The following is a 19,818-nucleotide window of genomic DNA, read 5'->3' on the forward strand; positions in this document are numbered from 1 at the left end:
CCACCTGATTACATTGCACTCCACGAGGAGACTGCCTGTTACGCGATGCAGTAAGCCAAGGTAAGTTGCTAGCTAGCATTAAACTTATCTTATAAAAAAACTATCAATCAATGATAATCACTAGTTGACTACAAATGGTTGATATTACTAGTTTATCTAGCGTGTCCTGCGTTGCATATAATCGATGCGGTGCGTATCGTTGCTCCATTGTGTACCTAACCATAAACATCAATGCCTTTCTTAAAATCAATACACAGAAGTACATATTTTTAAACCTGCATATTTAGCTAAAAGAAATCCAGGTTAGCAGGCAATATTAACCAGGTGAAATTGTCAATTCTCTTGTGTTCATTGCACGCAGAGTCAGTGTATATGCAACAGTTTGCCAGGATTTTACGTAATTATGACATAACATTGAGTGTTGTGCAATGTAACAGGAATATTTAGACTAATGGATGCCACCCGTTAGATAAAATACGGAACGGTTCCGTTTTTCACTGAAAGTCTTGTTTTTGAGATGATAGTTTCCAGATTCGACCATATTAATGACCTAAGGCTCGTATTTCTGTCTGTTATGTTATAACTAAGTCTATGATTTGATAGAGCAGTCTGACTGAGCAGTGGTAGGCAGCAGCAGGCTCGTAAGCATTAATTCAAACAGCACTTTAGTGCGTTTTGCCAGCAGCTCTTCGTTGTGTGTCAAGCATTGCGCTGTTTATGACTTCAAGCCTATCTACTCCCGAGATTAGGCTCGTGTAACCAATGTGAAATGGCTAGCTAGTTAGCGGGGTGCGTGCTAATAGCGTTTCAAACATCACTCGCTCTGAGACTTGGAGTGGTTGTTCCCCTTACTTTGCATGGGTAACGCTGCTTCGTGGGTGGCTGTTGTGTTCATGGTTCGAGCCCAGGTAGGGGCGGGGAGAGGAATGGAAGCTATACTGTTACACTGGCAATACTAAAGTGCCTATAAGAACATCCAATAGTCAAAGGTTAATGAAATACAAATGGTATAGAGGGAAATAGTCCTCTAATTCCTATAATAACTACAACCTAAAACTCCTTACCTGGGAATATTGAAGACTCATGTTAAAAGGAACCACCAGCTTTCATATGTTCTCATGTTCTGAGCAAGGAACTTAAACGTTAGCTTTCTTACATTGCACTTTAACTTCTCCAACACTTTGTTTTTTACATTATTTAAACCAAATTGAACATGTTTCATTATTTATTTGAGGCTAAATTGATTTTATTGATGTATTATATGAAGTTAAAATAAGTGTTCATTCAGTATTTTTGTAATTGTCATTATTACAAATACATTTTAAAAAATTGTCCGATTTTAATCTGTATCGGCTTTTTTGGTCCTACAATAATCGGTATCGGCATTGAAAAAATCAGAATCGGCCCACGTCTAGTCCGGACTGTGGTGGAGCTTGTGCATGGTCCGCCAGGCACAACACCAGAGCACAAACTTGTTCTTGTTTTGGCCACTGCAGTTTGGCCATCACAATTCAGGTCCACACATGTTTCCCCACATGGTGCATGTAGTTGATGACTGCGCTGCTGCCTTTGCTGGATGACATGACTTCATCAATCAAGCAGTTGACTTGTTGTGCTATTCCTTCACAGCAGACACCAAACAAGCCACACTTGCGAGGAGTTAAAAAGTAGATGGGAACTGGCTGCATAGGGTCAGAAGGATAGTGCACTTGCAAACAACAAAGTAACATTAAGATAAATTACAACTAATTGTCTCACCCCTGTCAATCTGTCTTTACACCGCTCAGTGAAATGTATTTGTTGCCTTCCATCCATCCATATGTATATCTCTTTCTCTCGCTCGGTCAAATGTTTTAGAACACCTACGTGTTCAAGAAAATAGTAAAGACTTCAAAACTATGAAATAAAGCATGTGGAATGATGTAGTAACCAAAAGGTGTCCTCTTCAGTCTACCCCCTCCTTTTTCGAACATTCTGTTAAAAATCGTGCAACATTTCAGCGTCCTGCTACTCATGCCAGGAATATAGTATATGCATATGATTAGTATGTGTGGATAGAAAACACTCTGAAGTTTCTAAAACTGGTTAAATAACGTCTGTGACTATAACAGAACGGGAACAGCAAGCGAAATCCCAAGAAAAACCTGGTCACAAAAACCACAAGTATTAATCCGCCAGTCTCTGAGTTGTTTATTGCAAGCAAAAATATATAGCAGGGAGCTTGCAGTTCCTACAACTTCCACACGATGTAGCCAAAAACGTCATTTTCATTGACAAAAATCCTTTGTGTAATGACAAATGGATCCTTCATTCCGTCCAGCATACAGCAATCGATTTTGGAAGAGAGAAAAAGGACAACGTTTTCTTGAGTAGCTGCTATTGAATACAGATCGCCCAGTGATCAATTTGATCGCTTATTAACGTTTACAAATACCTAAAGTTGGGTTACAAAAGTAGGTTGAAGTGTTTTGTCAAAGAATATAGGCAACTTATATAATTTAAAAAAATGACGTGTGTTGGAAGAGAGCTTTTTTCCTGAACCAGACAGGCTATACAAATGGATATTTTGGGCATACATGGACGGATTTAATCGGGAAAAAGACCCAATTGTGATGTTTATGGAACATATAGGAGTGCCAACAAAGAATATCATCAAAGGTAATGAATGTTTTATATTTTATTTCTGCGTTTTGTGTAGCGCCGGCTACGCTAATTCTTTTGTTTACGTCCCCTTCAGGTATATTGGGGAGTTGCATGCTATCAGATAATAGCTTCTCATGCTTTCGCCGAAAAGCATTTTAAAAATCTGACTTGTTGGCTAGATTCACAACGAGTGTAGCTTTAATTCAATACCCTGCATGTGTGTTTTAATGAACGTTTGAGTTTTAACGAGTACATTTAGCATTTAGCGTAGCGCATTTAAATTTCCAGGTGTCTAGATGAGACGTCTGCGTCTCAAGTAGAAGCAAGATTAAACAAATCAAAATATATTTGAGATTCTTCAAATAGTCACCCTTTCCTTGATGACAGCTTGGTGTTCTCTCAACCAGCTTCATTAGGTAGTCATCTGTAATGCATTTCAATATCAATTAACACGTGTGCCTTAATGTGTGGAATGTCTTTCCTTAACCTGTTGCGACGAGCAATCCCGTATCCGGGAGCGTAATTATAGCCTCAAGCTCATTACCATAACGCAACGTTAACTATTCATGAAAATCGCAAATGAAATGAAATAAATATATTGGCTCACAAGCTTAGCCTTTTGTTAACAACACTGTCATCTCAGATTTTCAAAAAATGCAGTTCAATCATAGCTACACAAGCATTTGTGTAAGAGTATTGATAGCTAGCATAGCATTAAGCCTAGCATTCAGCAGGCAACATTTTCACAAAAACAAGAAAAGCATTCAAATAAAATAATTTACCTTTTGAAGAACTTCAGATGTTTTCAATGAGGAGACTCAGTTAGATAGCAAATGTTCAGTTTTTCCAAAAATATTATTTGTAAATCGCTCCGTTTTGTTCATCACGTTTGGCTGAGAAAAAAACCCGAAAATTCAGTCATTACAACGCAAACTTTTTTCCAAATTAACTCCATAATATCGACAGAAACATGGCAAACGTTGTTTAGAATCAATCCTCAAGGTGTTTTTCACATATCTATTCGATGATAAGTCACTCGTGGCAGTTTGGTTTCTCCTCTGTTCAAAATGGAAAAAATGCGCGCACCTGGAGATTACGCAATAGTTTCGACGGAGGACACCGAGCGGACACCTGGTAAATGTAGTCTCTTATGGTCAATTTTCCAATGATATGCCTACAAATACGTCACAATGCTGCAAACACCTTGGGGAAACGACGGAAAGTGTAGGATCTCTCCTTGCGCATTCACAGCCATATAAGGAGACATTGGAACACAGCGCCTCAAATCTGGCTCACTTCCTGTATGAAATTTCATCTTGGTTTCGCCTGTAGCATTAGTTCTGTGGCACTCACAGACAATATCTTTGCAGTTTTGGAAACGTCAGTGTTTTCTTTCCAAAGCTGTCAATTATATGCATAGTCGAGCATCTTTTCATGACAAAATATCTTGTTTAAAACGAATGTTTTTCATCCAAAAATGAAATACTGCCCCCAGAGGTTCAAGAGGTTAATGCGTTTGAGCCAGTCAGTTGTGTTGTGACAAGGGTGGGATGGCGTATCGCTACAGAATGCTGTGGTGGCCATGCTGGTTAAGTATACACCCTTGGGTGTATACAGAAGATAGCCAGCCCTATTTGGTAAAATACCAAGTCCATATTATGGCAAGAACAGTTCATATAAGCAAAAAGAAATGACAGGCCATTACTTTAAGACACAAAGGTCAGTCGCAAAACCATCAAGCGCTATGATGGAACAGGCTCTCATGAGGACCGCCACAGGAATGAAAGACCCAGAGTTACCTCTGCAGATGATACGTTCATTAGAGGTACCAGCCTCAGAAATTGCAGCCAAGTAAATGCTTCAGAGTTCAAGTAACAGACGCATCTCAACATCAATTGTTCAGAGGAGACTGTGAATCAGGCCTTCATGGTCGAATTGCTGCTAAGAAACCACTACTAAAGGACACCAATAAGAAGAGACTTGCTTGGGCCAAGAAAGACGAGCAATGGAAATTAGTTGTTTGGTCTGGAGTAAAAATTTGAGATTTTTGATTCCAACCGACGTCTTTGAGATACGGTGTGGGTAAACTGATGATCTCTGTATGTGTATTTCCCACCGTAAAGCATGGAGGAGGTGTTATGAAGTGGGGGTTCTTTGCTGGTGACACTTTCTGTGATTTATTTAGAATTTAAGGCACACTTAACCAGCATGTCTACCACAGCATTCTGTAGCGATACGCCATCCCATCTGTTTTGGGCGTAGTGTGACTATCATTTGTTTTTCAACGACCCAACACATCCTCAGGCTGTGTAAGGGCTATTTTACCAAGAAGGAGAGTGATGGAGTGCTGCATCAGATGACCTGGCCTCCACAATCCCCCGATCTCAACCAAATTGAGATGGTTTGGGATGAGTTGGACCGCAGAGTGAAGCAAAGGCAGCCAACAAGTGCTCAGCATATGTGGGAACTCCTTCAAGACTGTTGGAAAAGCATTCCAGGTGAAGCTGGTTGAGTGAATGCCAAGCGTGTGCGAAGCTGTCATCAAGGCAAAGGGTGGCTATTTGAAAAATCTCAAATATAATCTACATTGATTTAACACTTTATTTTTGATTACTACATGATCCCATTTGTGTTATTTTATAGTTTTGATGTCTTCACTATTTTATTTGTTGTTGAGTGTATATGTCCTTAATCAGTATAAAGGAGGAAATGTTGCTTATGTGTTGAGCAAAATCAAAGCTGTAATCTATCCTGATGTCTTTGCTTGCTGGTTGTGGGGGCCCCCAGAGACAACTACAGGTCTTGACAGGTTGTCTTGCAGTCAGCAACCATCTTCTGGTAGACAGATCGCTCACTCTGAACAAGCAGGAGATGCTGCTCTTGCTTCTTCAGCTTGGCTGACCTAACAGCTTCTGGCAGATCTGAAGAGCCCATAGCACTTGTCTGTCCTCAGCTTGAGTTCTGGGGCAGCAATTTTCTCCACAGATTCCTGAAAGAAGACAGCCCGACTACACGCACCTCTGGAAAATACAGAAAAAATGTGAGATCAATAAAAGTAGTGCCAATCATGTTGGTTGGTCAATTAAATGGTAAAATGTGTTTATGCTTTACATACCAAGTGTTGTCATCGATTCCTTGTAGAGACGCCACACTACTGCTTTTGTCACACGGGATTGTCACACAGCTTTCCACAAATTGTTTGTCCTAGGTGGCGTCCTGGTAATACTATTGCATTATCCTCGGTGTAGTTGAAGTTCACCACTAGCTGCCAGTCCTCATGCTTCAGGTGTAACCTGTGCTTGCTTGGGCCAGCTCTCTTTTAGATGGGAGTCATTAGACCATTCTCCTTATATGACTGGTAGAGGAGAGTCAGGCGTGTTCTACTAATGCTGAAAGACAAATTCCAGATACAAACGTTACACACACTTCATATATTAAGTTAATGTTAGCTAGCATTCCAGCCATCTAACATCCGCTAACGTTATCTAGCTAACAGCAAGCTTTAACTTGGGGTCTTTTGTTTAGACATGTAACGTTAGCTAGCTAAAAAATTATCTGAAATCCCAATCCATAGAGTAACATTAGCAAGCCAGCCATCAAACTGGGTAGCTAACAGCAAGCTTCAGCAATACAAACCAATTGTCATAGCTAGCTAAAGTTAAGCAAAATGGGTTCAATTTTAGATTCTTACCCGTATACATGGATGAAAGCTTCAGACTGCAACCCCTTTTATTAAATAAGACATCCTGTGTCTTTTCCCTTTAGTTTGAACAGCTTGTTTGGCCCGTTGTGTCAAGTCACCCTGTGCAATGCCATAAGAATCATCAGATCTTTCTCCCTCTGTCACCTATGCCATGGGGGTTTCCCTCAGTCAACTTCTTCCGTGACAAGAACACTGTTGATTGTCACCTTTTTCTTCTCCATCACTGTCATCAGAAGACTCTCCAATGTCTTCTTCAATTAAAATGTTTTTACCTGAATCAGGGATTCCCTCATCGTCCGAGAGAGTCAGCGTGGCACGATCGTCCTCCAGAAAGTAGTCCATCACAACTTTTTCCCACTGACCTTTGTCGATAGCGCCTGATTAAATTCAGGGCAGCAATGTTATTGAGAGCAGTAGTAACACATTTGCTGTTCTCCATGGCTAACGTTATATCTTTAAGAAAAACCGCAGTAGAACGGAATTTCTTTGCATTACGAGTAGCTCATTTTATAGACACAAGGTGCTACACCTCAGACCAATCCAAACTCATCTCTCGGAATGTTCAGCCCACTCATTATCTCAGCCAATCATGGTTGCTATCTTTTTTCTGTGGCTAAACCAACTAGGCTCATCATTTTAAATGTTTTATTCGTATTGACAGATGGCACACAAGTTTGATATTAAGGCACATGAAAGTTCACATGTTCGAGAAGGCATTTCTGCCAAAGAATGCATTTTGATAAACTTTTTTAACGTTGAAACGGCTCTCCTGTGAAGTCGTTTGCGACATATGCCCAGTTTCCTGAATCGGGTCACATTTTGTTGTTACAGCCTGAATTCAAAATGTATTCAATAAAAACAAATCTCACGCATCTACACACAATAGCCCATAATAATAACAGTGAAAACATGTTTTTAGAATGTTGAGCAAATTTATTGAAAATGAAATGCAGAAATATCTAATTTACATAAGTATTCACATCCTTGAGTCAATACTTTGTAGATGCACCTTTGGCAATTATTACAGCTGTGAGTCTTTCTGGATAAGTCTAAGAGCTTTCCACACTTGGATTGTGAAACATTTGTCCATTATTATTTTAAAAATTCTTTAAGCTCTGTGAAATTGGTTGTTGATCATTGCTAGACAAACATTTTCAGGTTTTGCCATATTTCAAGTAGATTTATGTTGGCTGCTCAGGAACAATCATTTTCTTCTTGGTAAGCAACTCCAGTGTAGATTTGGCTTTGTGTTTTAGGTTATTGTTCTGCTGAAAGGTGAATTCAGTTTCCCTGTAAAATTTGCCTATGCTTGGTTCTGCTTTTTATCCTGAAAAACTCCCCAGTCCTTAATGATTACAAGCATACCCATAACATGATGCAACCACCACTGTGCTTGAAAATATGGAGAGTGGTACTCAATGTGCAGTATTGGATTTGCCCCAAACATAACACTTTGAATTCAGGACAAAAAGTTAATTGCTTTGCCACATTTTTTTGCAGTATTACTTTAGTTCCTTGTTTTGGAATATTTGTAATCTGTTCAGGTTTCCCTTTTCACTCTGCCAATTAGGTTAGTATTGAGGAGTAACTACAATGTTGATCCATCCTCAGTTTTCTCCTATTACAGCCATTCAACTCTGACTCTCTTAAAGTCACCATTGGTCTTATGGTGAAATCCCGGAGTGGTTTCCATCCTCTCTGGCAACTGAGTTAGGAAGGAAGCCTGTATCTTTGTGGTGACTGGGTATATTGATACTCCATCCAAAGTGTAATTAATAACTTCACCATGCTCAAAGGGATATTCAATGTATTTTTTAAAATGTTTTACCCATTTACCAATAAGTGCCCTTCTTTGCGAGGCACTGGAAAACCACCCTGGTCTCTGTGGTTGAATCTGTGTTTGAAATTCCTTACAGATAAATGTGTATATGTGGGGTACAGAGATGATGTAGTCATTAAAGTCATGTTAAACATGAAACACTATGTCACTCTGAGTGAGTCCATACAACGTATTATGTGACTTGTTAAGCACATTTTTTACTCCTGAAATGATTTAGGCTTGCCATAACAAAGGGGTTAAGTAATTGACTCAAGACATTTTAAATTCTTAATTTGTACAAATTTTGAAAAACATGATTGCGCTTTAACATTATGAGGGGTATTGTTTGTGTGTGTGTGTGTGTAGGCGTGTGAGGGGTGTGAAGACTTTCTAAAGGCACAAGATCTTGTAGTATGTTGCTGGAACCTCTTATTGGTCCATCAGTGTACTATACTGCATGTTCTTATCTAATGTTTGAGTCCCATGTTGTCATATTCTGTAGCTACAGTGTGGACTTGATTCCAAAGGCACCATGGGATGTAGCAAGCCTCTAGTCCACCACGCAATGGGGAGAGGAAAGGCATTGTCTTGGCTTGCCATAGCCACTTCCTGAATAACTTGTTTGTCAGTTGTGTGTACGTGTGTGTGGAAACATGACTAGGGAATTTGACCTTCAGGCCCTCTGCAGTGATATTAGCATTAGATTCTGTTGTTCAGGATTGTCAGCATTAGATTCAGACGTTCCACTTTTTAGTGTCACTAAGAATTCCTTTGTCTTGGCAATTTTCCATCTGATAACCACCAGTAACCACAGGTGAAGTCCACTGACGTCTACTTCCTCTAGTTAGCAGTGTGTTTGTCAGAAGCCTGTGACCTAATTGCATTAGAAACCTGGCTGGACGGGTGAAGTCGGTAGCAGAAATACCCTGCAGACACAGACTGACAGATAGACACACACACACACACACACTCACACTCACACTCACACTCAGACAGACTGGCGGTTGGTTAAGTGGAAATGCTGAGTAATACCAGTGGTGAGCTCATCCCTGGGGTGTTCCCCTGTTAAAGTGGCCTGGCTTGGGGCCCTCGTTGTGGTGGGCCTTGATCATAGCCTCGCTGCCTTAGTGACGTGCAGCCCTAATGGGACAAATTGCTGCTGGCCTGCCACTCTTCAACTCATACCCACTTTGATTTCCCATAGAACTACTCAAAGGCTTTTTCCTTTTAGTTTTTCTTAGGATACTTTACAAATGGAACCATATTGTGGGCCCTGGTCAAAAGTAGTGCACTGAAAACATTTTACAATGTAGTCATATAGCAGACTCTCTTAACCCTAATTGCTCCTGTAAGTCACTTTGGATAAGTGCCTTGCTCAAGCACATAATAGGGAATAGGGTGTGATTTGGAACACAACCTTAGATACTGTGTATGTGTACTTTTGGGACAGGCCACCTAAATAGTGGAAGGGGTAGTTCAAGAGGTGGCACACTCATGCAGTAATAACACAATACCAGAAGACGGACTAGTCTTCAAACTGAGGATTTTAGTTGTTGGTTTCTCTGTCTCCACTCTCAATGCATGTGTGGTCACTCACTCACTCACTCACTCACTCACTCACTCACTCACTCACTCACTCACTCACTCACTCACTCACTCACTCACTCACTCTGAGTGTGCCCCTTCCCCTGAGTAATCTGGAACAATTAGTTGGAACTTTACGTTAGTCAGCGGATGCAGGAAGTAATGCCGTTTTGGGAATGGTTGCATTCCTCTCTCTCTTTCATCACAGGGCTTGGGCCCTCATAAACGCTTGGAAGACTGTGACTGCAGTGAGAATGCCAGGCGTGGTGGCATTTGCGGCCCTGTATCACTGTTCCGACTGCACGTGATAGAGTACGGGATTCTTAAAAGGGATTCTATATCGGTTTTGTATCCTCCAGTTTTATATACATCCTTTTGATAATACTGAACATTTTATTGATGATCTGCACCCCAAAGCTAAAACATGTGAGATTGTTTAGATGTATTCCTGCGTGAAATAATTATAGGATCCATTCTAGGACCCAGGTAACCTAGGTCTTTTGTGTTAGTTGAGAACAGCTCACAGGTAATCTACAGTTTGAGCTTACTTGACTCAACTGCAAATGTTTGTTTTAGATACAGTGGGGCAAAAAAGTATTTAGCCAGCCACCAATTGTGCATGTTCTCCCACTTAAAAAGATGAGAGGCCTGTAATGTTCATCATAGGTACACTTCAACTATGACAGATAAAATGAGAAAAAAAATCCAGAAAATCACATTGTAGGATTTTTAATGAATTTATTTGCAAATTATGGTGGAAAATAAGTATTTGGTCAATAACAAAAGTTTCTCAATACTTTGTTATATACCCTTTGTTGTCAATGACAGAGGTCAAACTTTTTTTCTTGCTGGGCAACATGGACTTTCAACTCCCTCCAAAGATTTTCTATGGGGTTGAGATCTGGAGACTGGCTAGGCCACTCCAGGACCTTGAAATGCTTCTTACGAAGCCACTCCTTTGTTGCCCGGGCAGTGTGTTTGGGATCATTGTCATGCTGAAAGACCCAGGCACGTTTCATCTTCAATGCCCTTGCTGATGGAAGGAGGTTTTCTCTCAAAATCTCACGATACATGGCCCCATTCATTCTTTCCTTTACACGGATCAGTCGTCCTGGTTCCTTTGCAGAAAAACAGCCCCAAAGCATGATGTTTCCACCCCCATGCTTCACAGTAGGTATGGTGTTCTTTGGATGCAACTCAGCTTTCTTTGTCCTCAACTCAAATCGTTGTGTTTCTTTACCAAAACGTTATATTTTGGTTTCATCTGACCATATGACATTCTCCCAATCTTCTTCTGGAGCATCCAAATGCTTTCTAGCAAACTTCAGACGGGCCTGGACATGTACTGGCTTAAGCAGGGGGACACGTCTGGCACTGCAGGATTTGAGTCCCTGGCGGCGTAGTGTGTTACTGTTGGTAGGCTTTGTTACTTTGGTCCCAGCTCTCTGCAGGTCATTCACTAGGTCCCCCCGTGTGGTTCTGGGATTTTTGCTCACCGTTCTTGTGATCATTTTGACCCCGCGGGGTGAGATCTTGCGTGGAGCCCCAGATTGAGGGAGAGTATCAGTGGTCTTGTATGTCTTCCATTTCCTCATAATTGCTCCCACAGTTGATTTCTTTAAACCAAGCTGCTTACCTATTGCAGATTCAGTCTTCCCAGCCTGGTGCAGGTGTACAATTTTGTTTCTTGTGTCCTTTGACAGCTCTTTGGTCTTGGCCATAGTGGGGTTTGGAGTGTGACTGTTTGAGGTTGTGGACAGGTGTCTTTTATACTGATAACAAGTTCAAACAGATGCCATTAATACAGGTAACGAGTGGAGGACAGAGGAGCCTCTTAAATATGAAGTTACAGGTCAGTGAGAGCCAGAAATCTTGCTTGTTTGTAGGTGACCAAATACTTATTTTCCACCATAATTTGCAAATTCATAAAATCCTACAATGATTTTCTGGATTTTTTTTCTTCTCATTTTGTCTGTCATAGTTGAAGTGTACCTATGATTACAGGCCTCTCATCTTTTTAAGTGGGAGAATTTGCACAACTGGTGGCTGACTAAATACTTTTTTGCCCCACTGTATGTTCAATGATTGGCTGATTTTGAAGTGGTCTGGCAGTGAGTGGCACACCTAGTTTGTAACTCTTTGGTGCGGCCTCTACTCAAAACAAAAGCCTTTTAACTCTTGGAATGTTGATTAGTTCATTCCAGTACTCAGTGGGGATTAGCTCTTTCTCTTAAATACTGGTATCGTCCTCGATCAAAAATACTCTTATTTTATTAAATGCTGTTTTACCCATTCATAGAGGGACATTTTCTGGCCTCAAAGGCCTCTCGTTGTACCAGAACTCCTGTAGCTTATCCCCCCTTGGAAAAGGAATCCTTCATTTAGAGTCCCCCCTTGTGTGGTTCCTGGATGCAAAAACACCATGAAAGGACCTGTTTGTGTCCTGAAACCCTCAGGACTTTCATTCCAGGTGAGACAACACTGTCATAAACACTCTCTCGTTTCAGGCCCGACCACTCAGTGCTCGTTGTTGTAATGCAACCCCGTCAGGTTACCCGGACCCGTATTAGGTGGCGTCTAAGTAAGTCCGGGGGCGCTTGATTTAATTTTAACCTTGGCCACTGCTTATTGGATAGGAATGGGCTTGGCCTGAGTGCCTGCTGTGTGTGTTGTTGACTGAAACTGCTTTACCCAGGCAGCTAAGCACCTGATGATTGGGTGGGGAATTTGGCAGTAGCACAAGCAGAACAGGGCCTGGCGACTGGTGAGAGTTTCTCATCCTAAATGCCCGGGCTATAGACTCTAACTTTTATATAGAACTTCTACGCAAGGTTTCCCAAACACAGATTTAATCCTAGCCCTGAATTCACAATCATTCTCAATTGGAGGCTTATTTCGTGTCCAGGAAACCTACCCATGGGTTTTGTCAGAATTGTGCACCATAGTCCATTATACAGGGTATCATAAGCATTCACCACCCTTGCATTTCTTAATGTTATTGTGTTATACATTTTAATCCCAATTTGTCTTTTTTTTTGTAAACGATCTACACAAAACACTGTCAGCGCAATACTTTTTTTTGTTCTTGTTTTGATGGATGAAAAATAAAACGCGGATATATTCAACCCTCGAAGTCAATGTAAAACACCTTTTGTCAGCGATTACAGCTGTGAGTCTTCTTGGGTAAGTCTCTAAGAGCTGAATACTTATTGACTCAACATTTCAGCTTTTCATTTTTTTATTAGTTAGCAAAAATGTTGAAAAGCATAATTCCACTTTGAGATTATGGGCTATTGTGTGTAGGCCAGTGACACATCTCAATCAGTTTTAAATTCAGGCTGTATGCAAAATGTGGAAGAAGTCTGGTGGTGTGAATGCTTTCTGAAGGCACTGTATGACTCCTCAGTAATAAAACAATCCAGACGTATTGTTTAAGACCATTCCTTCTGATTGTCGCCGTGTGTGTTTGGAGGTTTATAGGCCTGTCAGACACTAAAAAGAGAACACACGACACTCATAGAAGGAAATCTGAATGGCGTGTCAGGAAACCGTGATAGAAAAGTTAAGATCACACCATCTACTGTAGCTCTCACCTTTCTTGTCAGACATCACCCACTGTGAATTTGACTGTATTTTCTGATTTTATTGGAACAACTGAATATATATGATGTTGTGGCTAGCTACTCGCTGCCTTCATTCAGCGCGGATTTCATCTGCACTGACTAACTGCTTTTTCCATTACATCTCCTGTAGAGCAGGAGCCTGGTCCCAGATTTGTTTGTGCTGTTGCTCCACCAACTCTTGCAAGACTGCACAAAATGATCTTGGACCAATAGGAGTTGGCAAGACCGTACAAATGGATCTGGGACCGTAGGTCCGGGTCTGGGAAAGATGTAATCCTATGAGGCCTACCCAGATTAAGCCTGGTACCTGAGTATGCCATTAACGATCGGCGCTCCCGGCCATGCCGACATTAATGCCACTAGGCTCAAAGGTCTGTTTATATAAGATGCTGTATTCTGCTGGTGGTCATGCAGCACTGGTGGCACAATGTAGTTTATTTCATACAGATGACTTCATTGTTTTTTACGGTGTGAATGAATGATGGTTTGAGTGGTTTCGGTTGATTACTGTCCCGAATGTTACCTCATCTCTGAGAAAAATAATGTGGTTTGGTGATAAAAGCCAGTTCTGTGTTCCAAGATGTTCTCGAATGTGTACATTACTGCGTGACAGTTGTGTAAATTAGAGGGTTAAATATATAAAGGAATATACAGTGCCTTCAAAGTATTCACATCCCGTGATTTCCACATTTTTGTTTTGTAACAGACTGAATTTAAAAATGTATTCAATTTAGAGTTTGTTACTGTCCTATGCACAATACACCATAATGTCAAAGTGGAATTATGTTTCTGGAAATGTTTACAAATGAATCAAAAAACAAAAAGCTGAAATGTTTTTAGGCAATAAGTATTCAACCCCTTTTGTTAAGGTAATCAAAGTTCAGGAGTAAAAAAAAAAAGACCCGTTGGATAAGTGTTTGACATGATTTTTTAAAATTACTATCTCATCCCTGTACCCCACACAAACAATTACCTGTAAGTTCCCTCAGTTGAGCAGTGAATTTGAAACAGATTGAACCACAAAGACCAGGAACGTTTTCCAGTGCCTCGCTAAGAAAGGGGGATACCTAGTCAGTTGTACAACTGAATGCCTTTAACTGAAATGTGTCTTCCGCGTTTAACCCAATCCCTCTGAATCAGAGAGGTGCCGGGGGCTGCCATAATCGACATCCACGTCTTCGGTGTCCAGGGAACAGTGGGTTAACTGCCTTGCTCAGGGGCAGAACATCAGATTTTTACCTTGTCAGCTCGGGGATTCAATCCAGCAACCTTTCGGTTACTGGCCCAATGCTTGAACCACTAGGCTAACTGCCACCCCAAAGGGGACCTATTGGTAGATATATAAAAAATGTAAATAGCAGACATTTAATATCCCCTTTAAGTATGCTGAAGTTATTAATGACACTTTGGATGGTGTATTAATACACCCAGTCACTACAAAGATAGACGTTTCCTTCCTAACTCAGTTGCCGGAGAGGAAGGAAACCGCTCAGGGAGTTCAACATGAGGCCAATGGTGACTTTAAAACAGTTAGTTTTCTCCTATCCCAGCCATTGAAGTCTGAGGATGGATCAACAACATTGTAGTTACTCCTCAATGCTAACCTAATTGGCAGAGTGAAAAGAAGGAAGCCTCTACAGAATACAAATATTCCAAAACATGCATCCTGTTTGCAACATGGCACTTAATGTGACAAAGCAATTGACTTTTTGTCAACATAGTGTTTTATGTTTGGGGCACATCCAACACAACAACACTGAGTACCACTCTCCATATTTTCAAGAATAGTTGTGGCTGCATCACGTTATGAGCAATGTTCCCTACATATTTTTGTCACAGAGCAAATTTCAGGTCTGCTGAGCGCAAACTTGAACGTTGCGCAAACTTGAACGTCTGTGCAACTTCCGGCACGCATTTACTGTGAACACGGAGGCTGTACCCTCTTGAAGTTAGTTTTAACATTGGCCAAGTAGGCTACTGTGGCTATTTGATCATAATGTAGGCCTACCAGAGTGGTATACAATGGAGACAATGCATCCCATAACATTTTAACATGGAAATAGCTGTTCTTTCATTCAGCCTACAGTAGAGGCCAATGTGTGGTGTTCAATGTAGGTCCTAAATGAGACTTTCGAAAAAGCATGCAGGGTTTGTAGAGCTGACCCCAATTAGTCGACTGGTCGTTTTGGTCGACCGAGATTTGTTTTAGTTGAGTAGTTGTGCGTGTGCGTACACTAACGTTCAAAAGTTTGGGATCACTTAAATGTCCTTGTTTTTTAAAGAAAAGCTCATTCTTTTGTCCATTTTAAAATGACATTAAATTGATCAGAAATACAGTGTATACATTGTTAATGTTGTAAATAACTATTATAGCTGCAAACAGCTGATTTTAAAATGTAAAATAATAATAAAAAACATTTAAATAATGCAATATCTACATAGGCGTACAGAGGCCCGTTATCAGCAAACGTCACTCCTGTGGTCAAATGGCACGTTGTGTTAGCTAATCCAAGTTTATCATTTTAAAAGAATAATTGATCTTTAGAAGAGTTCCTCTGTCCAGTGTCTGTGTTCCTTTGCCCATCTTAATCATTTTGTTTTTATTGGCCAGTCTGAGATGTGGCTTTTTCTTTGCAACTCTGCCTAGAATGCCAGCATCCCAGTCGCCTCTTCACAGTTGACATTTTTTTGGGGTACTATTTAATGAAGCTGCCAGTTGAGGACATGTTCTGTTTCTCAAACTAGACACTAATGTACTTGTCCTCTTGCTCAGTTGTGCACCAGGCCCTCCCACTCCTCTTTCTATTCTGGTTAGACAGTTTGCGCTGTTCTGTGAAGGGAGTAGTACACAGCGTTTGAGCCTGTAATTGAACCCACAAATGCTGATGCTCCAGATAATCAACTAGTCTAAAAGCCTGTTTTATTGCTTCTTTAATCAGAACAACAGTTTTCAGTTGTGCTAACACAATTGCAAAATGGTTTTCTAATGATCAATTAGCCTTTTAAAATGATAAACTTGGATTAGCTAACACAACGTGCCATTTGACCACAGGAGTGATGGTTGCTGATAATTGGCCTCTGTACATCTATGTAGATATTCCATAAAAAAATTGTCGTCTTCAGCTACAATAGTAATTTACAACATTAACAATGTCTACACTGTATTTCTGATCAATTTGATGTTAATGGACCATTTGTTTTTCTTTTCTTTCAAAAACAAGGACATTTCTAAGTGACCCCAAACTTTTGAACGCTATTGTATACAGTACCAGTCAAAAGTTTGGACCCACCTACTCATTCAAGGGTTTTTATTTCTTTTTACTATTTTATAAATTGTAGAATAATAGTGAAGACATCACAATGAATGAAATAATAACACACATGGAATCATGTAGTAACCAAAAAAGTGTTAAACAAATCAAAATATGTATTTTATTTGAGGTTCTTCAAATTGCCACCCTTTGCCTTGATTACAGCTTTGCACACGCTTGGCATTCTCTCAACCAGCTTCACCATGAGTGCATTTCCAACAGTCTTAAAAGAGTTCCCACATATGCTGAGCACTTGTTGGCTGCTTTCCCTTCACTCTCCGGTCTGACTCATTCCAAACCATCTCCATTTGGTTGAAGTTGGAAGATTGTGGGGGCCAGGTCATCTGATGCAGCACCCCATCACTCTCCTTTTTGGTAAAATAGCCCTTACACAGCCTGGATGTGTGTTGGGTCATTGTCCTTTTGAAAAACCAAATTATATTCCAACTAAGTCCAAACCATATTGAATGGCTTATCGCTGCAGAATGCTGTGGTAGCCATGCTGGTCCTTGAATTCAAAATAAATCACACACATCGTCACCAGCAAAGCACCCCCACACCATAACACCACCTCCTGCCATGCTTTACGGTGTGAACCACACACGCGGAGATCGTCTGTTCACCTACTCTGCGTCTCACAAAGACAGTGGTTGGAACCAAAAATCTAATCTGGACTCATCAGACCAAAGGACAGATTTCCACCAGTCTAATTTCCATTGCTCGTGTTTCTTGGCCCAATTAAGTCTCTTCTCTTTAGTAGTGGTTTCTTTGCAACAATTCAACCATGAAGGTCTGATTTGCGCAGTCTCCTCTGAACAGTTGATGTGTCTGTTACTTGAACTCTGTGAAGCATTTTATTTGGGCTGCAATCGGAGTCTGGTAACTCTAGTGAATTTATCCTCTGCAGCAGAGGTAACTCTGGGTCTTCCTTTCCTGTGGCGGTCCTCATGAGAGCCAGTTTCATCAGTGCTTAATGGTTTTTGTAACTGCATTTGAAGAAACTTTCAAAGTTCTTGACATTTTTTGTGTTGACTGACCTTCATGTCTTAAAGTATTGCTGGACTGTCATTTATCTTTGCTTATTTGAGCTGTTCTTAACATAATATGGACTTGGTCTTTTACCAAATAGGGCTATCTTCTCTATATCACCCCTACCTTGTCACACCACAACTGATTGGCTCAAACGCATTAAGAAGGAAAGAAATTCCACAAATTAATTTAACAAGGCACACCTGTTGATTGAAATGTGTTCCAGGTGACTACCTCATGAAGCTGGTTTAGAGAATGCCAAGAATGTGCAAAGCTGTCACCAAGGCAGCTACTTTGAAGAATCTCAAATCTAAAATATATTTTGATTTGTTTAACTCTTTTGGTTACTACATGATTCCGTGTGTTATTTCATAGTTTTGTTGTTCTATTATTCAATATTGTAAAAAATAGTTCAAATAATGAAAAACACTGTAATGAGTAGGTGTCAACTTTTGACTGGTACTGTATGTAAATGAGATTTCTGTATTTAATTTTCAATACATTTGCAAACATTTCAAAAAACATGTTTTCACTTTGTCATTATGGGATGTGTGTGTAAATGGGTAACAAACATTTAATCCGTTTTGAATTCAGGCTGTAACACAACGTGTAATAAGTCAAGGGGTATGAATACTTTCTAAAGGCACTTATTGTATTAATTCATTTAGGCCAGAATCCTAACTTGATGCTGCGCACGTAACTACATTTTTCACAAACTTTCATTGACATTGATACACGATTTTAAATGCACACATTTCAATGATTCTGACCCTGTGGTATACATATTTTTTTGTGTGGCTTGTGTACAGTTGTCACAGTTAGTTTTTCTGACAGAGTTGATTTACTTTTATGTACATTCTTTGCCGTCCACAGGTGGTAAAGACCATTGGCTTGAGGGAAGTCTGGTACTTTGGCCTTCAGTATATGGACGGCAAAGGATACCTCACCTGGCTGAAGCTTGACAAAAAGGTAAGGTTAATCTAATAGTACCTTTTTAACAAATATTTGTTTATCTGCTCAGGAATTCTCAAACCTTTTCCCACTGTATTAATTCTTAAGTCGCATATTTTTTTGCAATACCATTCTACAGTAAACAAAACCAAATGGGCCATACATTCTTTAAAGCGGCAGGTCAAATCACTCCACGCTATATTTGCCTACCACTCACTCAGTCAATTAGTAGCCACTCACTCACTGCATTATGGGCACCCTCTCTCACTCCTACTTCCTGTGCAGACCAGTGGCTAATTGTTCATCTCCCTTAATTTCAGTCCCTTTTTTTTAGTTAATTGTCCTGGGTTCATTCATACACAAACATACGATACATGATGCAATACAATCCCCCCCCAAAAAACGATGAGCCCCATGGCGCTCTGGTGAAACGTAGTGCACTAAATAGGGAATAGGGTGCCATTTGGGACACAACCAAATCCAGTCCCCTGAGGATTTCGTAATCAGCTAGTAGTGTGAACTCTCAGTGAACCACTAGATAAGATACTACTTCTCTGGGGGAGTGAGTGCTGTGTACCCTTTGCAGTATGTATCGACAGTATAGTTAAAGCACAACCACCTGTGTCCGTGGAATGGAGATGTTCCTGTTTTGATTTGCAGAATTTCCAAATGCGTCAATGGTTCTCACCAGAGCTGTAAATGCAGTCGTGGCCAAAAGTTTTGAGAATGACACAAATATTAATTTTCACAAAGTCTGCTGCCTCAGTGTCTTTTAAATATTTTTGTCAGATGTTACTATGGAATACTGAAGTATAATTAGAAGCATTTCATAAGCATCAAAGGCTTTTATTGATAATTACATGAAGTTGATGCAAAGAGTCAATGTTTGCAGTGTTGACCCTTCTTTTTCAAGACCTCTGCAATCCGCCCTGACATGCTGTCAAATCACTTCTGGGCCACATCCTGACTGATGGCAGCCCATTCTTGCATAATCAATGCTTTGAGTTTGTCAGAATTTGTAGGTTTTTCCAACCGCCTCTTGAGGATTGACACACAAGTTCTCAATGGGATTAAGGTCTGGGGAGTTTCCTGGCCATGGACTCAAAATATCCATGTTTTGTTTCCCGTGCCAATTTTGCCTTAAGGCAAGGTGCT

General features: G+C 40.4%; 1 protein-coding gene across 2 annotated transcripts in view; it reads left to right on the forward strand.

Moving 5' to 3' along the window:
• The window catches only part of LOC110522029 (ezrin), a 61,919-nt gene that overhangs the window by 21,660 nt on the left and 20,441 nt on the right, over nt 1–19,818 (forward strand). For both annotated transcript variants that reach the window (XM_021600092.2, XM_021600091.2), the window contains exon 4: nt 18,586–18,681. In XM_021600092.2, coding sequence (XP_021455767.1) covers nt 18,586–18,681 — 96 coding nt within the window. The remainder of the gene's footprint in view (nt 1–18,585; nt 18,682–19,818) is intronic.

The sequence above is a fragment of the Oncorhynchus mykiss genome, chromosome 4 (genome assembly GCF_013265735.2).
Source record: "Oncorhynchus mykiss isolate Arlee chromosome 4, USDA_OmykA_1.1, whole genome shotgun sequence".
In the NCBI taxonomy this organism is placed as follows: Eukaryota; Metazoa; Chordata; class Actinopteri; order Salmoniformes; family Salmonidae; genus Oncorhynchus; species Oncorhynchus mykiss.